Source organism: Anser brachyrhynchus (assembly GCF_964034855.1).
Source record: "Anser brachyrhynchus genome assembly, chromosome: 11".
Taxonomy (NCBI): domain Eukaryota; kingdom Metazoa; phylum Chordata; class Aves; order Anseriformes; family Anatidae; genus Anser; species Anser brachyrhynchus.
In genome coordinates this window covers 12656469-12682719 of record NC_137706.1, presented here as the reverse complement: position 1 = coordinate 12682719, position 26251 = coordinate 12656469, and the positions used below count along the sequence as shown (strand labels likewise).

General features: G+C 36.5%; 1 protein-coding gene across 12 annotated transcripts in view; it reads right to left on the bottom strand.

The window, feature by feature from the left end:
- Window positions 1-26251, bottom strand: part of ADAMTSL3 (ADAMTS like 3) — a 199796-nt gene that overhangs the window by 91122 nt on the left and 82423 nt on the right. For 11 of the 12 annotated variants that reach the window (XR_013955837.1, XM_080607168.1, XM_080607167.1 and 8 more), the window contains exons 4-6: window positions 13519-13646; window positions 11094-11139; window positions 3749-3985 (exon numbers count right to left, since the gene is read on the bottom strand). Coding sequence is in view for 11 of the 12 variants with exons in the window: in XM_080607168.1 (XP_080463294.1) it covers window positions 3749-3985; window positions 11094-11139; window positions 13519-13646 (411 nt within the window). In the remaining variant the exon portion in view is untranslated. Of the gene's footprint in view, window positions 1-3748; window positions 3986-11093; window positions 11140-13518; window positions 13647-26251 lie in introns of those variants that run through there. The other variant, XM_080607165.1, reaches the window with a different exon arrangement.

Here is a 26251-nt window from a genome sequence, read left to right as displayed (position 1 = left end):
AAAGCAAAGATATCCACATCAGCAGGATGACATGTTTATTTAGATGAGTTAACTGTAAAAACACTTGCCAAGTTATTTGCAGGCTGTGCCAAATATATGACAGAACCCAACAGACGGATCTTATAGCAACAATCCTGGAGAATCACATTTTTTTTGCTGTCTCTCAAACTTAACAGCAGTTGGTGTCAATTTCTGAGGAAGTACCCCCCTCTGCACTCCCTTTCACAAGAAAGCAACCTTTACACTCTGCCCCCAAAACAGTCCACAAAGACAAAATGGTTATTCAAATGACTATCATCTTTAAAGGTCGTTGGTAAATAAAACTCCTAATGTTGATAACAGCATGTCCTGGTTTCAGTTAGGACAGAGTTAATTTTTCCTCCTAGTAGCTGGTAGGATGCTATGTTTTGGATTAGGATGAGAAGAGCGCTGATAACATGCTAATGTTTTAATTGTTGCAGAGCAGTGCTTACACCAAGCCAAGGACTTTTCAGCTTCTTGCTCTGTCCCGCCAGCGGGCAGGCTGGGGGTGCAGCAGGAGCTGGGAGGGGACAGACCCAGGACAGCTGACCCAAACTGGCCAAAGGGGTATTCCATACCATCTGACGTCATGCTAAACAATATATAGGGGTGGCTGGCCGGGGTGGGGGGCCGGCTGCTCGGGGATAGGCTGGGCATCGGTCAGCGGGTGGTGAGAAATTGCATTGTGCATCACTTGTTTCGTACACATTATTATTATTAATACTATTATCATTATTATTATTATTATTGTTGTTGTTGTTGTTATTATTTCCCTGTCTTAATAAACTGTCTTTATCTCAACTCACAGGCTTCACTTTCCCATTTCTCTCCCCCATCCCAGAGAGGGAGAGGGGAGGGTGAGCGAATGGCTGTGTGGTGTTTAGCTGCCGGCCGGGTTAAACCATAACACAGCAGAACCACTTAAAAAAAAAAAAAAAAAGTATTGTTGTAAGACCTCTAAGTACTTAAAGGTCTTGATACAGACATAGATACACCTTGCTAAAATTTTCCAATTCTAAACCAACAAATCTAGACTTAAAAAAAAAAAAAAAAAGAGTCAGTGCAAAAATACCTCATCAATAGCCAGTGGCTTAAAGTAAATGCAGAGAAAGCACCTCAGAGCTTATGATCTTAGATTAAAGTGTAAATGAGTAAAATCACATAAGTAACAGCATGTCATAACCTTGGATTTTTTTTTCCAAAAGATGTTCTCTCACATTGAAAAATGTTTTTCTGCAATTAAAATAATAATAATATTAAAAGGAATAGACGGAGAAAAAAATAATTCTCGTTAGCAGTGCAAAAGAGCTCTAGTGCTTGTTTCTGAAATGATTAAGTTCTTGAGCCACTACTTGGGTTATTCTAAAAACTGATTATTTAAGATTCTAAATATTTGATGTCAAATATACATACAGGAATACTGAAAAATACTAATAAGAAACATTTAAGGCAACCCTTCTCAATATATCTTTCAACTGTTCTTCATAAATCTGGTTCTACCCTAGCCAAAGTGAATTTTATGCTATGTATTAAAGATTCTGGATGTTCAAGGTCACTGTGGGAGACAATGCAAACCCCTCATCACTGAGTCAAATTCTCAAACAAAAAAAAAGACTACATAAGCTACATTATATTCAACACACTTCTGTGCTGCAATAGACAAAAACAGCAAAGGCTTACGTAGATGTATCATCTACAAAATTCTTTGGTAACCTCCAGGGTGAAAGTTGATATTAAAAGAGGAGACATCACTAAGAATATTGCAAAAGAAATGTATTATTTTGCAAGTGCTTCCATTGTTTATAGAGCTGTATCCTATCTAAACACACAGGGTAAAGAATGCTGTTGGATACCACTGTGAAATACTATTGACAAATGCTGTCTCTTGAAGGGCAAAACCATAAGGAATTCTTCTTCTATTTCAGAGGCAGCAGATGCATTGTATGCTGGCATGACTGGTATTGGAAGTGCAGTATACATAGAAGTCACAAAACACACACCAAGGTCCAGATCATATATTAATGTTGCTGTAATCTGCACACCAGTCTTCTGCCAAACATCAAATTTTTCCCAGTAATGGGGCTATTTTGCTCTCCAGACTACATACTGCATTTTTGAGCCACATTCATTTTAGGCATTTAACATAACAACAGATGCAGAGAAAGGAAACCAATTGCAATAACATATCCATTCTATTAAGATAGTTTTGTTTATAAAACTTAAGATTACAATATTTCTTTGCTAGTGAGACATGATCAAAGCCTCAATTATAGCACTTTTTTCTTTTAACACCAACTGAAGTTGATAGCATAACTCTAATAACGACTGTAGATGGAAAGGTAGATTCCCAGTAAAAATACACTAAAAAATCAAATAATTCTATCACAACTTCACCCTGTATAATAATGGTTACCACCCTGGGTAGAGCTCAGAATAACTCGTTCCAAGTTACTGAGTCTGAAATTGGTTCAAAAAGCCATTATGTTAAGCTATTAATATCACTTATAAAGGCCTCTTACAAACCCAGCATGCAGAGCACATTTGTACATTGACTGTGTCTGTGCAAGGATAAGTCTCATAACCGCTTCCAACTGCCTGAAGCCTGTCTTTCAGCTGAAGTAGAAAAGGTGGTGATTTGGAGACTAGGCAGACAAGGAGAGAAGTCTGGGTAGGACTGGGTAGAACTAGGCACAATGCTGAATGAATATCAGCTGGCTAGAACTAAAACTGGGACAGATGAAAAATGATGATATTCAAGCCAAGAGAACCAAAGAACTATGGTGCTGCTCTTCCTCACACATTTCTGTTCTCCAGTTAATAAGGCAGCACAAAATACTGGGATCTTACGCTGCTGACTCTCTTTGCCTCAAGGTTATCACTGTTGTTCTGACAGTGAGCTTCTGACCCAATTATTGGACTTAGGTGAATATCCATCGTAAGAGGCTGCATCTTGAAGGCCTGAGACTCCCTCTTCCATCAAAGGACAACAAGTATGATGCAAGTATGTAAAGCAAGAGTTTGGCAGCTGAGCAAGCCTTGTTTATTTTTAATGTTTTTATCAGAGGCAGAACCTCCCCTCTAGCAATGAAATCTAGAAATTACAAGTGTATGATAGGAATTTAAGATTCAGATCTTTGGAATGCACCTTGTGGAAAAAAAATACTACCGTTGTCATATTCATTGCATGGATTAGGAACTTCTTAACAAAATGAAGAGGCAAGAGTAACACATGTAACAGGCAGACATACACACTCCCACACACCCAACTGCCATTCTGGGCTGGAGCCTGTAAAATATTAATTTTTTTCCATAACAGAATTCATGTGATAAAAGACTTAGAGAAGGAGTAAAATGAATCTGAAGGCTATGTAATTTCATCATACCCTGGCAGACATACCAAAGGTTGTGTTTTAACTAGTTTCAGTAACTTTTACGTGACTAAAAATTGCAATACAAATACAAGAATGAGTGAATGTTATTGACCTGTTATTTGTATATAAAAATATCAGTGGATAAGACAGTCAAGAACTTCTGTGTGCAAGAGAAAGGTAAGTTATTTACAATCCAGGTGGCAGTACTTGCAAATACTTCCAAAGAAAACTGCTACATAAAGATGAAAAACAAACAAATAAACAATCAAAACAAACAAACAAAAAAACAAGTGGCCACTTCATGTGCAAAATGCCACAGAACAAAGGCCATGTTCGGATTTCCACTACAAACATACCTGGCATATTCCACTGATGCACATATCCAAGGATTCGATATTGCAACGAGTACCATCTAGAACTTTTGGGGCAAGCTCCACAATCAAGTTCTTTCCCAGAGCTTGACACTTCAGGGCACATGGTGCAGTAGGATCATTATAAACAGGGATCCACTCATAAAAATGTCCCTGGTATTTGACATCATTGTAGGCTGAACACTGTTGTGCTCTAAAATCACCAACATCTGAAGGGCAGTCCTAAAAACAAACCACAGAAAATAATTTATTAAAAAAAGAAATAAGAAAAAAAAAAAAAAGAAAATGCGAACCATCTGCATTTTTAATAAAGTTATCTGAGAATTAGAACCTGTTCAGGTAGGCTTATTTCAGGGATGGATCTGCTACAACAAATATCACAGAATCACAGAATATCCTGAGTTGGAAGGGACCCACAAGGATCATTGAGTCCAACTCTTAAATATGTCACACTGCAGTGTTCTACTGTGTGTATTAAAACAATTTATGTTCCTTAATCCATTGCTTACAATACAGGAAACAGATATTAACCACATCCCAGTAATAACACAACTGATACATGCGCATAATTTAAAAATGCTATTTTTTATGACAGTATATTGTACATTCACTTCTAAAGTCTGGTTCTGTAATAAGAACTAACTTCTAAAGGAATCTATACCTTTTAAATTACTATAAAGAGGTGTCTGACACTTAAATTTTTTTTTCAATAACTTTTTTCACTTAAGGATTTCAAAGCACTGCACTGATTCATCAGTTCATATGTCTGAGTGATGACAAATGTATTATATTGCTACTTATACAAAAAAAAATAAAAATTTGTCTAATCAATTGTTTAGTATTTCTCAGAAAGAGCAAGACTGTTAGGAAACACCAGAATTTTGTCCTTTACTATAATTACAAAAAGATCTTCACCTCAAGGGAAAAAGTAAAGCTTAGTTTGTTGAAATAAAACATACTTCAAATTGGTAACAATTATATAGTTCTAGTTCTAAGGAGACAGTTCAATACTTCCTCCCATACAGAGCCTCAGCATATAGAGGTGAAATACAAAATACAAGAAATGCCATGTTAACTAAGTTTGAAATATTCTAAATTATTTTTTTTTCTCTATAAAACATTGCACCCAAACAATGATGTTAATATTAAACTACAATGACAGGAAAGGAGATGAATATTGATTTATTCAAAAAGAACTTTGGTAAAGTACTGACAAAGGAGTTTGTGTGTCAAACAATCTCTCACCGAAGACTTCGCTTGGAAGTATGTCCAGTCTCAAACAGTCCATATGCCAGACTGAGAGGATATTCTTCCAAGAATTCCAACTACACATACATGCCAGATGTGAGACTGATTTTAACAAAGATTTGTTTTCATTGGATATAAGGCTGAAAGATTGTGATGTGTCAGCTGAACTCCTGGAACTTATTACTAGGTATTAGTTAACAATACTAATCCTGAACTGTGCTTCAACATTATCAGAGAACTGAACCTCCCCTGAAAAAAACTAATGAAACTGCAAGTGCATTACATGATACTACAGATTAAAACATACATGAGAACGGTATGAATTCACTCCAGTGCCCTCAAAAATATCTTCCTGACACCATTTTGTCATATGAATCTGGATGAGTTGGTACTGCATTAGCAAAATACTTCATCAGTATCTTATTTTTATTATTTTTATTTTCACTATAGGAAACAGCAACCTAGAGATGTCTCTGGCTTATCTGTAGTTTACAAACAACTTCTAAAATAAGTGGTTCCCTTATAGATCAGCACTAGGGGCTTTTGCAAAGTGCACTGGGCAATTCACTGATCATTCCCAGCAATGCTTTTCAGCACAGTCCGGTGCTACACCTTACAGTGACAGTAAATCAAAATTATGATAATACATTTCATATTATTCTTAACCTGGGATACTTCTAGTTTGAGTCTAGTTTGTTTAAGCAATAACATGATGAAATAAGAAAATGAAAATTTAAAATTACAGTTAATGTAACACTTCAAGAGTTTAGCCTCTGTAAAATCCCACAGGTGAGAGCTTCTAAAAACATCAAGCAAGTACTGTTAGAAAATACCCTTACTTACTGTCATTCCAGAGAAATTCCCCAAATTTGCATGGGTGTAAATGAGAACAGAATTTGGCTTGGGCTTATCTGTCACCTCTCATTTACCATAACTACAAGACTAAAAAAGAGGGAGGACACCAGAGTTCATATGGATACCATACGGTTCCCTTCCGCCATAGCAAATAGAGGAGAAGGTAGGGATAATAAATAGTAGAAGTTAGAGGTAAAGTTAGAAGCAATATTTTGGACTAGTGCTATTCAACCACGCATGGCTTCATTTTCATAACAAGGAACTAAAACGCTATCTGTAAAATAGGCAGAGTGATGTCCTTAGGCTGAGTTTTGACAGGCTGTTCTTACAACTCATTATCGCTATGTGTTGATGCAATGCCAAGACACAAACACCACAATGTCAGGATGTCAATCCATGGTTACTGTATGCTTCTCACTGATTCAACACAATGCAACCCCTTCCTTCCACACACTTCCTGACTGCTGGAGAGCAAGTGAATTCTCATCTCCCTATTCTGTTTTGGCATCTTCAAAGAACACAAAGAGATTGTGGCAGCTCTTGATTCACATGCCAACTCCACCTGCTTTATGTTTGAGCTGTGTTCAAAAGCAGGAGCCTAAAAGGAACATCACAAAGGGATATCAAAGGGCTGAAATTATCATTTACGTTATATCAGAATTTGGATGACAACTGAGTTCAGATCTGTTTTCCTGGGAGCAATATATGTTTGTATAAAGAAAGGAGTTTATAATTTAAACAGAAAGACGAATAAGCACAGAAAGGAATGTAATCAAGGCAACAAGAGGACTCAGATTTCAGATTGATTCCATTGGACTGGGTCAGAAAAGTGAGAGGGAGCTTAAAAAGTAGAAAGGAAAAGTGAGGGGGCAAGATGTGGGAGAGGTAGACAAAGGAGAAGCATGTGTGGGAAGTGGGGGCCACTTGTCAGCCAGTGATACAGGAGCCCCAATCTTTACTCTGTGGTTTTAATCTATTTCAGATATCAATTCATTCCTTCCTTCCCCCTACCCTGTCAATATTCCACATTTTTTTCTTGTTTTTTAAATATTTTTGCTACCAACCTCGGGATTTTTCAGATTTCCTAATTTCAGCAATTGCTTTTGCCTTGTACTCAAACCACTGAGCCAAATCCAGGCCACTCGTAGCTTCACATACAACATAAGGAGCTGAACAGATATCTATAACGTCTAATACATGAAAACTTTGGCAAAATAATCACATCCAGATTTCATAGTGTAATGAATTGTATTTATGACATGACTTATGAACATATTAGACAGGCAGATCTGAAAAAGATGCTTCAGACATCACTACAATACAGTTTAAAATATATATATATCTCCCATTCTTTTTGTGACAGATCATTAAAACTACTGCATTTAAGGGCTGGCTTCCTATGAAATGTATCGTTTCAGTTTTGGCAGTGACTATTCATAGCCTTTGAAAACAAAGCTAACCTGGGAAATCTGAATCTTTGTAAGCAATGTTCATGGACAAAATATGAAGGTTGCATCAGACCCTGTGGTTCCTGCCAACAATTACTCTGCTGAAAAAAGCACAAGAGAAGGCAAGAAAATTCCCAGTAAAAATGATGACACCAAAGAAAGTCTAGTCCTTTGTCTAGTTTTGTTCTTTGAATCTCATTTTGTTGAAACCTAGCCAAAACTGATGAAGTCATTGTTTTGTTTTCTTTTTGAAACTAGCTTCAGGTTCTAAGTTATTCATAGGCAATTTTCAGGCCACTTCTTAGTAAAATCAAGATACCTGAGCTAGAAACCCTGGCCAGGATCGCTATGGGGTATATCAGCATTATTAAATAAAAAATAAGATAACAGATTAGAAAGAAATTATGCAACTCAAAGTGAAATATTATAGGAATAGAGCAGAGATAGATCAGCCAAGATTTTCTGAATAGGATAAATGAACTGGTTAATAGGTGGATGCTGGGACAACAATACGATAAATATGCTGAACAGGTGTGAGCATTATCTGTATATAATAAAAGTTTACAGTGGAATTAAACGTGAGCAAATCTGTTACAAAATGTTTTTTTTCTTACTGTAGGAGAGTCACTGGCAAACATATAAGTGACTTTTTGGCATGTAAGAATGTGAAATTTATGGGGAAATGGCCCAAATAACTTGTTCTATGAATAAGACCCTAAAGGATTATCTTAAACACTTCCATATAGTGCACATCATAGCATCAGAATGTAACAGTATATACAAAAATGGAAATATAAAAAAGGGGTTTAAGAAAGACTGAAAATCACATTGAACAGCATATAATGAATAGTTTGTATAGTTTATTTCTCTAAAGTTTCTGTAAGAAAAGCTGAAAGCACACATGCAGTTTTAAGAAACCAAGTACATGGCATCCCAGTTATAGATAGAAAGATAAGCAGGCTAAATATATGTATGCCTTAATAATCTCAGCAATTATTTTGTTGCTAAGACCTTGAATTGATTTTTTTGATTGAAACATCACTAATATTATTCTGGAACTATGCTTGAGTTCAACGAACTTACTACTATTCTATTACAAATCCAGATGAAACCAATTTTCTGGTAAAATGATTCTTGTTCTTTTCATTAGAATGACATACACATTAAGTTGTGCTTCATTTGTACTCCCCAATATAGATGTTAGTGGTGTAATGTATCATGTAGCAAAATTACATTTGCAGACAATTTTACACTGTATATATACTGAATGTCTCATGTGGTTAACAATAATACCTACTAATATGGAAAGAAGTTAGTTGAAACTCTTAATTTTCAAACTAAAATTTTACTCTTAAAGTGAGAAACATTCATTAGAAATAATGCTTTGGGGAAAATTATATCATTTGAAAGAGGACTGGCCTAGTCCTAGTCTGGCATTAGGTCTAAGCTCGCATTTCAAGGTTAAATCAGGTCTAATACTAGGTTCTAATTCAGTGAGGCCAAATTCAAAGATCAACTTTCCACTGTAGTAACAATGGAAATCTCATGAAATTTATTTTTCTCAGGAGTTCTCCATTATCTGATCCATAATCTAGGAAAAACAGTTCCTGAGAGATTCTGGCTCTATCTGAACTGAAATAGAAACCTGACCCCTTTCAGACATGCCCCAAAAGCAGAACTGTAAATGCAGCTTCCTGTCTGGAAATTAACATTTGAATCATCATAAATTCAAACAGATTCACATACAAGATGCTAGCCACTTATCGCTTTAAAATAAGTCTTAAAGTTAAAAAACAGGTCCCAGTGACTTCAGAAAAACTCCCTGGGGATTCAGAAAGGATATGGTATTGAGTGCCTTCATTCTCACCACAGATTTTTACTGCATAATCCTCAAAACAATGTGTCCACAACGAATCTTATGTATCCAAAAAGCATGTAACTTCTGCTATAAACAGAGATCTATGCACAAATTGATCTCATCTTTCTCCTTTTTCTGTACACTATGAAGTTTCCTGATTGTTTCACTGGAGGAACAAAGTATACTACACTGACATTTTTGCACTGTTGCATAGGAAGTCGGAGTGCACTGCATCAAGCAAGGAGAAGTATATTATTGCATATAACATACATCTATCTAGATCAGGAATGTAGCAAACATTTTATAAAGTGGCATTTTTTTTATTGCTTACATACTGGCTGGCTGCAATTTATCGCACAGCTTTAAGAGACTGATTTTTTTTTTTTTTTGGCGTGGTATTTTTATTTATTTGAAATTTATTAATGTATTTTTTTATAAGGTAAGGACATTGTGTACTAAACTACTAGGCCTTTACTTCAGAAAGTTCAAGTGACAGGGTTTGTCTCCAGGATCTGACTTTTGCATGTACTGAGCCTGATTCATTAATCACTTCCACTAGTTTCTGCCAGCAGAAAAAACTCCATCCAATGGTGGAAACTCCATCCAACACCAAGAAGTGGAGTTTTACAGTAATTCAAGGTGCTAGCAAGTCTTGTTCCTGAGGAGGTCAGAAGCCAACTGGCACAAAAGAAACCATAGGTGTGGCAAACAGAAGAGTGGGAATGGCCAGTTCTTCCAGGAGATGCACTGATTCAACATACTTACTGGGCAACTTCCAGAGTCAGGTCTCCTAAGGAGCAAGTGTCACAGCTGCCTGACACAGGCAGAAATCAGAGAGTTGGCAACACCTTATCACCTGGTCTTCTTTGGGTATAACAACTTAAGGCAACTTCACATCTTACCTTTTAAGGGGTATTTGTGTGAAAATTGTTACCTTTCTCCCAGAGGCAGAAGCAGATGAATCAAATACACTACAGCAAAATGGAGATAAGATGCTTTTACTTTGTTTATTTTCCCTCTATTCTGGAATGGGATTGTAAGGATGTCATATTGTACTGTAAGGTAACCCATGCTAGGAGGTGACTGCAGATCATAAACCACCCCATTATGAATTATTGTGTTTGTGCACATGGTCTGTTGATCAGTGGTATCTCAAAATCCTGCATGAGCTGCACACCTTGAATAGACTACTACATCTGGTGTGAAAGAAGGCAGCTGTTTAAACAGCATAAAGCATCACTACAAATCAGTTGAGCACACGTCATGAAGTATGCCATATGTGACTGGTTTTCATAAAACGTGTCTGTAAAAATAAAATTTGATTGCATCATAGGAACAGTAACTGCATATTCAAATCTCCAGCTTCATATTCAGTCACGGAAATTGTCTATGCCAGCGTACCTAAATATACATACTTTTACATATAGAGATATTAAGAGCTGGGCTTAGGCAAACAGAGGGGATGTAAGTAGTAATTATCCAATTTAGGATTTGAAAGCTACACAGGTGGTTACCCTCTTTGCTCATGTGATGAGTGGTGTACTATAGCTAGTGATCACAAATGATCAGGACCCCAGTTTAATGCTTCATCTGAAAGACAGCATCCCAGGAAAAGCACTTGCTACTTTAAGATGAGAACTGATTTGTTAATACTCCAAAATGTGTAACTTTCCTAATAAATGATATAAAGTGTTCTAATTCACAATTGGCACTACAATTTGAAAAGAAAATACCCATTTGGGAAGCCTAAATTTGAAACTTCGTGGTGTCATGCAGAGCGAAATCTTTAAAAAAGGTAATAATGATGGAAAGAAAATTATCCACCATAAGATTTTAAATAGGAAGCAGCATTTCTTAAACTTTAACACATTGTTTGAATAAGTAGAAGAAGCTGTAAAATAGGGTTAAAAGCCAGACTCACATTACTACTGCAGGTTTTGTATCGAATATTCCGACCTTCACAGTTCCTGAAAAACACATTAAAAAAGGTTACACTGCATTACAGCAAAACACAATCCTGCATGGTTTAGAGCTAGTTATCCTCTCAAAAATTAGACTTTTATTACTTCTTCCCTACCATAATTTGAACTCAAAATACAAGGTTTAAATACAAAGGGGATCTGGGGACTCAACAGGTTACGCTGCTGTCTCTTCAGCAAAGAACATGTGGCTTTCTCTGTGAGCCCAATTTGCTGCAAATCTTATGAAAAACACATTTATTTTGTGAAAAAGAACTCATAATGCATCCATAAAGCCTGATCGATGCTGACTTCAGCAAGTTACTTCTAATCCATGGGATGTAACCCAGAAGAAAAGAGGATCAGAATATCTAAGCAATTCTTTAATCAAGCTTATAGCTAATGAGCATTAATTTTACTTCCCCTATTTCAATTAGGAAAGAAAAAACAGCCTCAAAACTTTCCTTTATCCCCCCACACAATGCAATATGTTGAAGAACAGCATGTAATTTTACTGATCTGAAGGAATGAGCAGAATTCCTAATTTTAAATGAAATGTAATTCTCACAGACTGCTTGCGTTCCTAAGATTCCCAACACATACATGTGAATTGTGAAACCTAGCTCCATAGTGAAATCTGTTATTAGTAGGTGAAGTAACAGGCATATAATAAAGTCATGATTATTTATTGTTCTTTCATATAAATATGGGGGTGTGAGGATTTCACACCTTTTTAGGTACAGGGTTTGCCAAACTTCTGGATAACTGACTGGCACTTTTGCACAGGGTAAGATACTCTTGTTCTAAAGTAAGAATGGCAAAGTCAAGCCCTTGAAAGAGCTGGAAATGTATTCTTCATGACTCGATGGGAAATTACATTTAGTAAGATCTCTAAAATCAGAAAAAGTGTTTTGGAATAATGCCTTCGAACTGTAAAAGACCTGCCTCACATTGAAGAAGAACGAACAGATAGCTGATCATTTACAGCTCTTGGACTAAATTTTTCACTTTTCGTATGGAAATTAATTGCAAATATTAAAAAGCTTTTTAAAATGCAAGAGGCTGAAAAATACATTTTTAAAAGGAAAGAGCAATGGATGCCTGGAGCAAGAGTTCAACCAGCTGAGCTGAAGGTACAGTTCTCCAAGCTCAAGATATTACATGTCTCAAATTTCCAATTTTTGCAAGAATGATCATATCACAACCTGCATGTAAAAAATGTTTATGATACATACAAATGTGAAAACTTCGTTTCACAATCCTGCATTTCCTGGACATTACAACAGTAAAGCACAGAAAAAAAAAACTTTTAAACTACACATTTGTCAAGGTATGGAAAACACATGTTTTTTTCACAGGGGATCGCATTAAAAATATTAATAAAACCACAGTGGAATTTATATTGCTACAATTTATTGAGCTCATTTCACAGTCACTAACACACTAGTAGAATATCATGGCTTCTTGCTGGAAATATTACTATTCTCAAAGATCTTTGTGCATTCTGCACTGAAAGGAATAGGCAGCATTTTAATCATCTTTTAAACTTGTATTTCATACAGTTTGCACATCACATTATCAGCCTTCTCTAAGAGAAGTTGACTTTCTGGGTGATACTGCATTTAACTCAAAAAAATTAAGAAATAATCAGCAGTTTACAAAAATGGTTAGGAATAATTCAAATAAAGCAAGCAATTATGGATGCCAGCACAGATGCTTCTAAGCTGGTCGGGATCTCTTCTCGCCTGACTACAGGCCTATTGCATTACTCATACTTTTAGGACTGTAGTGACAAGTCCTATATTAGTTCAGTTTTACTACTGAGGTAAATGCTTTTCACCACATACACTGTTCTCTTCAAGCTACACTGAAGCTTATCCATGAACACATATGGCCACCAGCACCACTGCACAGAAAGAACTGACAGAGGAAAACTTCATAACATAAAGCAGCATTTGATACATCTATATGTATAGTTAGTCACTTGGATTTTCATTTTGTTTGTTTGTTTGTTTTACTACAGGGAAGAGATGGAAGAGACTGCACTTGAACATTACTTCAGATCCAATTTACATCCAGGTAACCCAGCATTCACTTTGCATTCCCGTAGCAAAGATTTCTCTTAATACTTGACCACATTAAAATCATTCTTGCTATTCCATTAACACATTTAATTACACCCTTAAGATCTATCAGAGTTGAGCATTAAGATATTTATCTGATATAGTAAAAAAATATATTAAAACTAGGATTTTATGACACTTGATCTGTAATACAGCATTTAGTTTCAAAAACAGAAGCATCGGCGTTTTTCTATGAACACAGTTAGTGGACAGGGAAATACGGTATAGCTGCAGAAGAATAAGTATACATAAGCATGTGGCTAACCTGCCATTTAAACATCTCCTCAGCGAGTAGGAGGCTCCCCCACCACATGTCCGTGAGCAATCACTCCAGGCTCCCCAGGCATCCCAGGAGCCTTCCTTATCTTCATCAGAACGGGTAATTCTGGAAGTCTGAAAAAATGGAGGGTAGAGAGGAGAAAAAAAAAAAATTTTAACTGACTTGCTACATGTTTTACTGCTTGACATAATTAGTACTGAGTATATTACTTGGCTGCTTATTTACTATATCTCAATGTATTTACTATTTTAATATACAACAATTACATGGGAAAAGATGCCGAGTGTTTGAAGATGCTGTATTTAATGCATTGCTTTCTGCATAAGGACTGCCGTGTCCAAATATGCTATCATTGCCAGCATACAGATGTCCAGCACAAAAATTTTTTTATAAAAAGCAGCCCCAGAATTGCAGTTAGGGAAGTAAACCAAGAATGCAACTTCATGACAAAATGTCTTATTAATTTAAGAGAGATTAGGAAAGGCTTAAAATGATTTGTAGGCTACAGCAATTAAACGGTGATTTAAGCTTCTCACATAGTCTTCAAAAAGACATTATTACCTGACAACACAAATAAAAAGATTTTGGATCAAAAAGAAAAAAATCTTCTTGACCCCCCAAAAATGTCATTTTTGACTTGAATTGTATCCAGTTGAAGAAAATTCATATTTTTCAGAGAAAATTCTCCAAGTATTTTAAAACATGGTAAGTTCTTACCATAAGAATTTAATCTCAAAAAGCAACATGAATCTAATTATTCCATAATGGTCTGCTTCAGGAGAGTACTGCTTTTATTTTATCGTGAAGAAAGCATAGGAAAATCAAATTCAGAATTTGCCCAAGCATTTCTTTCTGATTTCACAATTGTTCATCATGTGTTCCATTTAAATCCTACTTTCATTCCTCTGTCCCTGCAACCATTAAAATTTCTCTCTTGAAAAAACACATGCAGATTTTTGTAACCAAGCATCCAACATGATTCCTTGAGAGTTGTCAGACATATGTGATGGGTTGCCATCATAAAGAAGTTAAGATTTTTTTATAACCCTGAATTACACCCGCCAGACGGAGATGAAAACACTAGTCACTCTAATCACCATGTCGATAGCGTTTGCACATAAACTCCAAACATAACTATGTGACTGTTTTTAGCACCATTATGAGGAAAAGCCATAGCATAGATAGAAATAAGGCAGTGAGAGTAATTTATCCCAAGTGACAGAATATTGAGCAATGTTCACCCTGTGTTCCAGCACAACTGCAAACGTGAGAGGATATAGCGTTCACCCGAGCTTAACTGAAATAATTATTTGTACAGCCAGTGGTTCATTCCAATTGACTTCAGTGGGCACCTAAGTCACACCTCAGAGAGAGAAACTGAGGCAGCACATCCATATTTCTATCATTTTTGACTGCATAGAAAGGCACAGATTAATCTGATAGCGTTGCAGCGTCTTCACTCCCCCTTCTTGAAAAACAAGGGCACAGAAACGCTAACCAAGGGCTATATGTCAGAAAACAATATAAGGAACAGAGATAAAAACATTACTCTATAAATTACATCCAAATGAGCATTCAGGTCTTCAGGGGTGCCAGTTAAAAATAAATGCTTAAAATACTAAAAATATTTTTGTGTGTGACTGAATCCAGAGAAGTGCAAGACATTTGTATACATCTTAATACTAAACCAGACGAACATATTTTAGTAATCCAGGTTTTTTTTTTTTTTTCAGAAAACGTAAGATCGTGAGACAAGACTCAGTCTTATTTTCTTCCAAAATGCCTCACAAAAGTAATTTGAAAGGAAGTGAGGGATGTATAATTTGAATTTTATGGTACAAGAAAAAATAAGTAATACATAACCTCCTTAAATTTCAACAGTACAGGTAAAGTCAGCTCATCTTCAGCCATGAAGAAAGTTGACTCAGACAAGAGCCTAACGATTCAAAGCAAAAATGGCAAACAATAAAAACAAAGTTGTTTTCAAAACAGAACCGTACAAGGAATATAACCCAGTACCATGTTGTGTAGACAAAGGGATTTTCTTCTAAATATAATGATAATAATCAAGTGTCACAGAACTTGAGCAAACTGCTCTCTGTACATCAGCTGTCACACAGGCTGCGTTCGCATTGCAGTCGGAAGCAATAATATTGAGCAAGCATCCTTTTATAAACCCAAAAGGCACATAGTTAAGCTTAGCTGTACATAAACAGAGTTAAGGACTACTCAAACACATTTTAAAGGCATTAATAAGAGCAGGAAGATTTGATATAACAGCACTACTCCACAAAGCTAAACTGCTAACAGAAACATCAGCAACTTCCAAACTTTTTCATCCCTTCCTCAGAAAACTGGATCTCGTTGAAGAATTTATTTTGTTAATTAGATAACCTATCACCATTTGAACAGCAAACTGCAGGCACTGGTCTAAACACATCAGTGGCTCCTTAACTTTCTGCTCCCCTCGGTTTACAAATTTTACAAACACTTACTTTGCTTTAAAAGTGTACTTAAGCCAATCTACTGTTCCAGAAACGATAGAGCCCTGCTCTGCCAAGATCCCCGAGGAATTTTTGCACTGGCGTTGGGCTTGCTTTATATCCGAAGCCAACTCTGAGATGTCTGACACTGAAAATGGAAGTAACTGCCTTCAATCTTGAGCAAAAAGAGCTCAGCACTTCCCAACAAATCACTCAGCACATGAAAATAAGTCAAGATGAACAAGAGTCACTTCTTTCAAATTTATGAGTGCAAAATTAAAGTTTGTCCTCTATAATCCCGAGGCAAAGAATAGGTTTTTAGTACATTAAGAACTGTTTAAACTTATGATATTAAAAAAAAGCAGTACATGTCACACACTCTTTTAAAATACAAAGTTTCTTTGGACAAAGCAGTGACAATGCCTAAAATAATCCTAACTTCAGCATTGTATTAAAACCAGCCACTTGATATTAACAGACAGAATGCCACCTAGAGCCCTAAACAATGTCCAGTTTTTCACTTACCAAACTGCTTTGATAAAAATCATTGTTCTGAACTGTATCTAATTAAAAAGCTGTAAATACTATGATGATCAAAGCAGAAGTTTATGCCAACAAAGCCCTCTTCAGAATCATTGACTAATTCAGTGCCCACAGTGTTGATTTAAACTCCAGCTAGTTCAAACTACTTGTCCCATGGGAAAGAGTTAAAAGCAGCTTGCACTGCCTTCGTAATTTACTAGCAAAATAATATTGATTTACTAGCTGTCTGGTTTCATAAACTCTACATGTTACATTTGTCTACACCATGGTCCCAAATTAAAGTAAAATAAAGCAAAGATCACCAACATCATGATTTAAACCAACAAAACCTTGGAAGCTCATTTAGGAATTAAATCAAGAGCTAATTGCAATTGGGCACAAAGAGTATTATTGTATCTCAGAACTACATTCAAGGCTTGCTTCTTAACTTTTATTTTTCTTGTTTTTACTGTCTTAAGTCATAATTCTAATATGCTTCAGCAGTGATACTCTGCTACGTGTTTTTCATTTAGTGGCTCAATTTTCCAACGGATGTACTACTACATATACATTAAGCTTATGGTTTACATGCTTCATTATGAAAGTATTTGTGTACCTACACATGCATGTATATGTACAAATGCACATGTACACCTGTGACATAACATGATCAAATAAAGCCGCCAGTGCTGTAGTGAAACCAGACAAAATAACTTGAAACAGCTATAAACGTAACTTTAAGAAAAACCTAGATGATTTGCTGCTCTTTACATAAAACTAGATGGGAAAAGGCACCACTCTTCCACTTGATCCAGCCACGTTAGGTGGAGTTGTATCCATTCCAAAAGCACCAAGTGGGAACACAGGGCTAGGATACAAGCATCGCATTTAAGGCAAATGTATTTCAGAACCTATACAACATTCTCTGCAGAAATGACTCCAGCACATATGATAAAGATAGTTTGAAATATTACATCCCAAACTATGCATCCAATATATAATTAATTTTCAAAATAATAAAAGGGTAAGTCACGATGCTGCACATGAGCCTTGAAACGCTTGAATTAGGGGATGGGGGAAAATAAACTACAAGTTTTGAAGCATTTCGTGACACAGGCTGAGCCTCAAAGGCTGAGATGACAGTATGCCAAGGTTTCCTGAAGGTCTGAGGCCCAGCAATGTGCAATCTGAGCCTCTGCTGACAACCCTTAACTGACAGAGACAGCCTTGTTCTTGGAGAACTTTAATGAAAGTATGGCACTGGAAGATTTGGAGGGGAGGAAATGCTAGTGCCAAGTTCCTTTTTTCTGTCCAGGGCTCCGTTTTGCTTCTGCCACATATGGGCATATACAGTAACACCAAGTTCTGCTAGCTGTGCATGAGCATGCAGGCTGTGCTTGCCTTGCACCGTGCTGCTCAAAGGAACTGAATACAGTAAAAGTGGGCACTGAGGTAAAATAAATGAAATCCAGATGTTACCAGGGCTGATCATTAATCTAAAACAAGGGGATTTTTACTGTCACTTGTAACAGCCAGTAAATAACAACAGCTACATTGACACACATTGCAAAATCAAACACAGTGCTTTTATATGGAGAAAAAATGACTATTTGGCCAAACTTTTGTTTGGCTGTTATGAAGGATGACATAATTGTCTTGAATTTGGTCATGCAGACTTCAAAGGAGATGTGGTGCCAGAGAATGAAGGTCAGTTTATGCAGTTTTATTATTATTCAGACATCCATTACATAAGGCTTGGATATGTAAATGTTTAGCATTCAGTGCAACAAAGATTCAGCTTCTCAACAGAAATGCTCTGATACCTTAAATGTTTGTTTTCCAGAGCTGTTACATACATTTTTACTTTAAATACAGACATAAGCCAAGTACGTAGTGTTTTATACACGGGAATTATAACAATGTGCAACAAAAGAAGCAGAGACCCAACACGCTGATTCTTCTGCAAGAGTGCCCAAGTCAGAGCCCTTCTGCCAGGTACATATCGCAACCCCGATTACCCCTAATTCTGCCCTGTGATGTGCCCCAAGGCCTTCCTCAGTGCAGCTGGGCCCAGCTCTGACACGTTGTGGCACAATTCAGTGATTCAGTGCAGCATCTTCCAGTGTGCTGAATGGGAATTTCAAATACTCTACACAAACAGGTTAGAGCGATATGGCTTCAAAACAAGGCTTTGTCACGACAGTAAGGACCTAGCACGCAGGAACATTTGCCAGTGTATCTGCTGCTATGTCGATGTTAGTGCAGATCCCTAGGTGAATGCTCTTTGGTTTTTCTTATAGTTTCTTATCAAAGCAGTTTGTATTCATTTGTAAAAGCATGCCAAACTCCAAAAGAGAATCCCCAGAAGGACTCTTAGCACAGCTATATCATATTGCTATTTAATAACACATGGCACATTTCTCTGTACAGAATTTAGATTCTTCAGACTAAATTTGTCCAAGTGAGAGAACCTACTGGAGGGTATAAACACCACTTCGGTCCCACTGAAGGCCTAAATTAAGCAATACCCAAAGCTCAGTACTGGCCTTTTTCCCTGGAGTGGATTTCATCCTTGATGGTATTTTGAACAGAGATGAAGCATTTCCTTTTTATTGCTTCTTCCCACTCTCACAACCCATAAATACTATTAACACTATCCTGACTTCCAGAGACTTCCAAAGCACAAGCTTATGTTGCTGTTCACTACTCTTTACACACAGCACTGCGCTATGCCATTTTCTTCTCCTAGTACCTGCAATGCCTCCAAACAGAGGCAGCGCAAGGAATTATGGCACTGAAGGGAAAATATCCTGCCTGAGTAGCTGTGATGCGTTTCCCAGATTCCTCTTTCCAGACGCTACACTGAGTGGAAAAGGTATCAGATTGCACTGTTGACTGCATCCACGAGCAGAGTGCATAACTGAAAGAACAAGTATTTACCTGCCGATAACCACTGGCTATGCTATCTGGCCTCAGAACAGTATCCTTCACTTCCAGCTTTGGCTGTTATGCCCATTGCTTTGCAACAAACTATACTAGAAATCCCTTTCCCTGCTAAGGCCACATACAAAAATGATTTACACCTCTATTTCACACAATCTAAGTAGGGTGTAGAATGCAGATTACAGATTTAGGGAAAAAATATTTCAGTTATGGCAGCAACTAAATAGAACAGTCAAAACTTATTTCCAGACAAATAAGAACTATTAATGAGACCTTGCATTACCTGATTTTAGCAGAAAAACTTCCACTTGTTTCATTATGACTGATTTCAAGACATTTCCTGCTATATTTCCACTATTGCTGGGTGCATTATATATTGCCTAATTGTGCACTGTGTATGTCATTAGGTTTAATAAATCTTGTATTTATATGTACTGAAGTAAATTATATGTTATTCTTTACATTGAAAAGAACATATCTGGAATTATAAAATCCTTTACAGAAAACTATGAGAGGGAAAAAATTAATGCATCACTTCAGACTGATAAAAGACACCTGGGAATAACTGCAGCTATTTTAGGCAGATGTTTTGGAGTAATTAGTCTTAATATTACTAACATTATTTCAGTCACATTAACCATTCCTTGCATTTGGCCTTGCCACTGTCAGGCTGTCCATGCACTAGGAACAAACTGCAAAATGGAAGTTGTGTCTGGTAACAAAGAGTGTTTCAGAAAGGCAAGCTGGTAAAGCTCAGCGACAGACCAGGAGAATCACCAGCAAGAAAAGAGCCAAAAAGGCAAGCGATGGACTTGTACGGCTACATGAAGGAACACATCTGGGGGCTCAGATGTAGTTTAGCACTCTGTTGAATTCTGCTCTATATTTTCATTCTACAGCAGTTTTGAATAAATTCAAATTCAAGTTTTGGAAAATAAAACATGCAGAAGAGTCACACACAGGAAATATTTAGAGCGTAATTCATTTTGATACTAAACTGAAGGCAAATCTCAGCATGTTTTTCAATATTATACTGCATCCAGATTTTCCATTGTCAGTGTGTTGCAGAATTTCATATTGACAACATAGGCCTGCACTGCAGGAGTTGTCAGGACAAAGTTGGAGGTTTTGGCAGGTGGAGCAGGGATACTTGAGGCTTTTGGCATCCAGGAAAGGATGAAATGTTGCTTGGCTGTTTGGCACCTATGAGCTAGCTGAGGCTTTTGGCACTGAAAAGAGTCTGTATCACCTCCTTCCTTCTTTGTGAGCAGTAACAGAGGGAACGTGGAATTTGTGGGCATGGAGAAGGAATCGTGGTTCCCGCCCTAACAACTCTGAGCAGAAAGCAACTGCATTAGGATACCCAGCTCCAGCAGCTATTTCTGTGTCTAACAACAGCTAAATACAGTACCTCCATGTTCCTGCTGAAAAGAATCAGCAGCAAAGTACCAAAAGCACTGATAATTAACTTGCTATTTTTCGATATCTATGTTACTGACATCATTTAGATGAGTTTAAAAAGACACACAGACACACACTAGTTTTACTCACTGCTGACAGGTTTTGATGATTTACACTGAAGTGTAGGTCCAGGGTACATTTTTATCACAAAACGGTCTTTTACAAGAGGAGCACATGCCTCTGTCCTCTTCCTCTGGATCATGGCAATCTTTTATTTCCTTGGCTAATATTCCATAAATCTCTAAGGCTTTTAGGTCCATTCATTCAGGACAGCTGACCAAGATATCAAGAGCAAATATTTTTTTTTAATATTTTTTTCCCCCTGAGTTTTCAGTATTTCATTATCTTCTGGGATTTAAAGGTACATTCAAATATATAGCTGGAAATATATACATTCAAATTCTCAAAATATGTCCATTCCCCTGAGCCTGCCCTATCTGAAATAGAAACTACACTGAGAAACATTTAGCATCACTGCAATTCCCTCCATTTCTCAGTGGTCTAGAGAATTACGACAGATTTGCACATGTAGCCGGCAAACAACCCAAAAGCCACAGACCTTGAGAAATATACACAGGTTCTGAAAGGGAACATAACCAAGAAAGCAATATACATTTCTAAAATCTTTGCTTACTCTCTCGGTAGCCAGCCTGAGGCAAACACTTGTCAGCACTTGGATGAGAGATAAAGGCAGGATTTTAAAATAAGCAAAAAAAAAAAAAAAAAAAAAAAGTGGGATGCTTAAAAACCTTTCAAAGAAGCATACTATTCCTTTTAAAACTATCAGTACTAACATTACCAAAATAGAACTTTAAAGTTATACCCTAGTAAGCAAAAAAATAAATTTAGGTGATAATAAATTACAGTGCTCTCCACAATAGAGTATTTGATACACAGTCTTTGCATTTGGATGTGCAAAAAAAATCTTGTCACAGATGAAGAAATTCTGGTTTTTGTGCAACAAATAACAATACCCAGTCTTAGTATTTTTTGACTTTTTGAGATTTTAAGCTTACACATTATGTCCATTTTACAGATAAAGATCTGACCTTAGGAGAGGGAAGGATATGGTGCATTATGGGAGTAGCACAGCTCAAAATTATATCTTAGTGTCCAAAGTCGGAATTCTTGCACCTCCTATTTTGTCAGTATAAACATTGTCCTTCCTAGTATGTCTGCCTGTAAGAAGCACATAGCATGAAGAGGAAAACACAATCTTCAGGACATTTTGATATGTTAATTTTCTCTGAACCTGCTTATAAATCTGCATTAACAACATTCCATATATTTCATGAATTCCATAAAGCAGTAAGAATTCATGCAAGCTTTACTGAATGCTTATTCAAAAGTTGCACCTGGATATGCTGGATTTTTCCACCTTCACACTGTACACCACATGTTCCTCATCCAGCATAAACAGGGTGATGGGTCAGCCAGAGTCCAAGACGCAGAATTCCTCAGGTGCATAATACAAAAAGAGATTCCAATTTCTGGGAAATATATCTGGCATTATTTTTTTTCAAATTACCTTATTAAATATATTTGCAAACATCCAAATAAAGGTACTATTAAATATGTTCTTTAACTGGTCTCAAAAGTTAAAAATTTCATCACTTTGGCATACGCAGTGGAAAGAGAACAACAATGATAAAAGGATAAGCATTAAGCATTATGCTTGTGCAAGTGGAGGACTTCCATCAGCTTCCAAAGATCTTTTGGGCACATTTGTGCTACTGTCAAATGTGCAAAGTCTTTACTGTTTTAGGCTTTTTTTTTCTGTCCATATTCTGATGCCACATGAAATAGCAATCATATTTCAGTGATTACACATTTTTGAATGCTTTTAAATTGTGCTTTCCATCTTCAACATAGGGGAATTAGTAAAAACAACAATGAAAAGCATACAAAAATTACACGTTTGCCCTGTGGGTCAGGCACTTATTCTAGAAAGACTCATTTCTTCATAAAATACCTGTGCCTCCTGGTTTGTTTTTTGATCTATTCATTTGATGAAGACACATTTGACTGTCATTTAGGGACTCGTTTCAGGGTAAGGAGAGCTATGGCAGGTACACTACGAATTACTGGAGCTCTAAATTAAAATGAATCAACAAGGTAGTAAACCTACAGTTTACAATGAGGGTTAAAAGGGACAGAGGAGAGCACAGGGTGGGATTTCTACTCCAGGTAAGCTGCAATAACATGGAGAAGGACAGACCCTGACACAAAGCCAGGAGCTGTTACCACAATCACCATCAAATTTCACTCCTGCTGACTTGTGGTGGTCCTCGTGGTATTTGCCCAAATTAACACTGCAAACCCTGAAGTATAAGAAAGGCTATTCTGCTTTCATGACATTTACGTGCAACCCAAGTATACCTGGATTCTAGATGATAAAACAGACTGACACAACGGTATCTGCTCATCCCCCAACAATACCAATTGCTGTATTATGCTGAATTTGTCAAGACTGATTTACCAAGACACTTGTGGATGGGACTTACAGGTAGGTAACAGAAAAGAAAAAGAGAAAGTATGGACATTTAGAATTACATATATGTTGCCTACTATTTATCTTACAGCTTATAACAGCATATAAAAGCTTTCTGCCATCACAGTGCTAGGTTATGTATGTAATTTAAAACAATAACCTAAAAACAATCACTTAAAAATACATAAGTCCACGACATTTACACAAAGTACCTTTTTGCATACATTTTAAATAAAATTCATGCTTTTTATTTCTTATTAGTTAAAACAGTCTTTTTTTTTTAAAGGTAAGATTTTTTTTAGAGGATTTACAGTGAAAAACACTGCAACCAATACTTTTTCTCAGAAAAAAAAAAAATGACTGCACCTCTAGCTTTTAAAAGAGCCCCAATATATTTCATGTATTTTAAAAATTTGTTTAAAATAATTTTCCTGACTTGAGACACCGTCTGCCAAGTTCCAGCTAGAAGCAAAATTTTATGGCTTCCTGCCAGACCTATGAATAAAAGGAGTTTATAGGGGAAATACTGACAGAAGAATAAACTGTAGCAAAAGCAGCCAGTATAGAAAAGTCCTCCCTGTGCATTTTGTCTATCCGTAATCTGTAATATTCATAATCCTGGATTATTGGGATATTGCACTCTGGCATGGCTCAATTTCATGCCAAGATTATCAATATTGCCAGACTGTTTGACAATTTAGTTACAGGTATTTTTACCACATCGCACAGATGAAGCCTCCAAACTTCTCATTTGTGAGCTACACATTCGACCCATGTCTCTTGACTCACCCTGCTATTTAATACTGTATGTAGCACTTTCGATGGCAATATTACTATAAAAGTAATGCAAAGCAGATTACAGAACTTAAGCAGATACACCTGGCAACAGGACAAATCTGTCAAAAGGAAAAATATTAAAGCCACATTGTTAGCTGACAGCAATTAAGAAACCTAGTTTTCCTTTCTATAAATGTAGAACAATTAAGATTTAGCTATGAATTTTAAAGAGATTATTTTATTTTGAGAGATTATTTATTTCTCATCCTTGATTTTTAAGGTAGGTATCACTGTGTAGATCATTTTAAAATTAATACACTGAAGAAGACTTATTAGGCCCATAACTAAGACGCAGTCTGAAAGAAGTTATTTTTGCCCAAAGTAACTCTAAAACTTGTCAGCCTGATCATGGTGCCTCTCTACGGCAGCATAAATCAAGATTAACAAGATGAATTTTCTTCTCAGAAAAAACAGTTTTGCCCACTTAGCTGATCTTTGGGTGATGTAAAGCAATGGTATAACTGATCCAAAAATCAAGATATAATTTTAAGGTTTGTTTTTATTACTCATGCTTAACTTAGGAACAAATTTAAGATTTAATTTTGCTCAGCTTCACTGGCTCCAGCTGATTTCCTGCACTTGAACCGTTTTGTTCGTTGTTGTGAAGAGGCCTTCTTTCACAAGGGCAGCTTGAATTGGAGTTGTTGTGAAATTTCAACAGGGGGTACCTGCACAGGCACCATCCATAAGCTGCTTCTGCCTAGGCTGATGTTCCAGCCATTGTCATACTTTTTCATACAGCGATCATCTTTTGTTTGATCCCTGGCTATTCGTAGTCAGAAGCTTGTACCAATTTCATCATCCCAAGCCTGCTCCAGCTTTTTTCTCTCACAGACTACAGCAAAACATGACCAAATTCCTCATAAAGGTTTTTTTATTATTATTTGTTTGGTTTGATTTGTTTGTTTTAAGGTAGTTAGAAGACATTAAAATGTCCTGCCTCTATGTCCTCTTAAAGAGGATCCTAACACACAGAAGCCGCAAGCTGAAACATCTTTTGAGGGCAGGTTTTGTATATCACCTTTGTATAGCTTATGAAAGGCAGCATTGCTGAGAAAACTTCATAATTAAGTTCCATATGCAGAAATTTTTTCTCCAGAAAGATATTTTATGTGGGATTAAAAATGTAATATTCTTTTGTCATTCCTTTCCACTTCAAATCAAATAAAATATAATCTACTGAAACTCATTTGATATCTGGTGAGTAGTTTTCCTTTTATTGATTTTTTTCCTTCTAGCTTGGGGAGAAAAAACCTGGTCAAGGGAACAGCTACAAAGGCAGCACAAGCCCAGATCCAATTCCCAAAAAAGCAAGAGAAAAAAAAATCCCACTGACTTCAGATAAAAGAAGATGAGGGCTTAATTACATATGCGGGGAAAGGACACACATTCTCCATTTGGAAAAATGTTAGCCCAACTTGCTTTCTCTTCTGTGTCCAAGCTCCCATTTTTTAATTCTCTAAAGACAGAATTATCCAATCAATATTATTCATGGTAGAGAAAGACAATTGCATATATCTTGAGTTTGACTGACTCCATTCCAGATCTCTACTACTGTATATGTTTGACTACAGTATCTTTAGCACTCGGCACAAGGTAACAGCCCTGGATATGGAACATTAGCATGACTCTTTCCATATCTGTTCTGTGCCAGTGTTTCCTATTATCAGTCCAATATTTTATAGTTATTGTATTAGCTTCCCAGCAGAACTTTCTCAAGTTCTGTAGCCTGAAACCTCCATTAACAGACGCTAAATACAATAGTTGTTTTTCATTTTTAGATCTTGCGAAAGCTTATAAAAATGAGTGGTCAGTTTGTCCAATTTTCTAAAGAAATTTTCCAAGATTTGAATGGGCAACATATAAAACCACTAAAAATACTCTTGGCAGCTCGTTCATTTGGATTGTGTTCTTTCTGCCAAGCCAACTAATGAATAGCTTATTCCAAGATAGGACTTCCGCATGAATTTTTTGTAGTAAA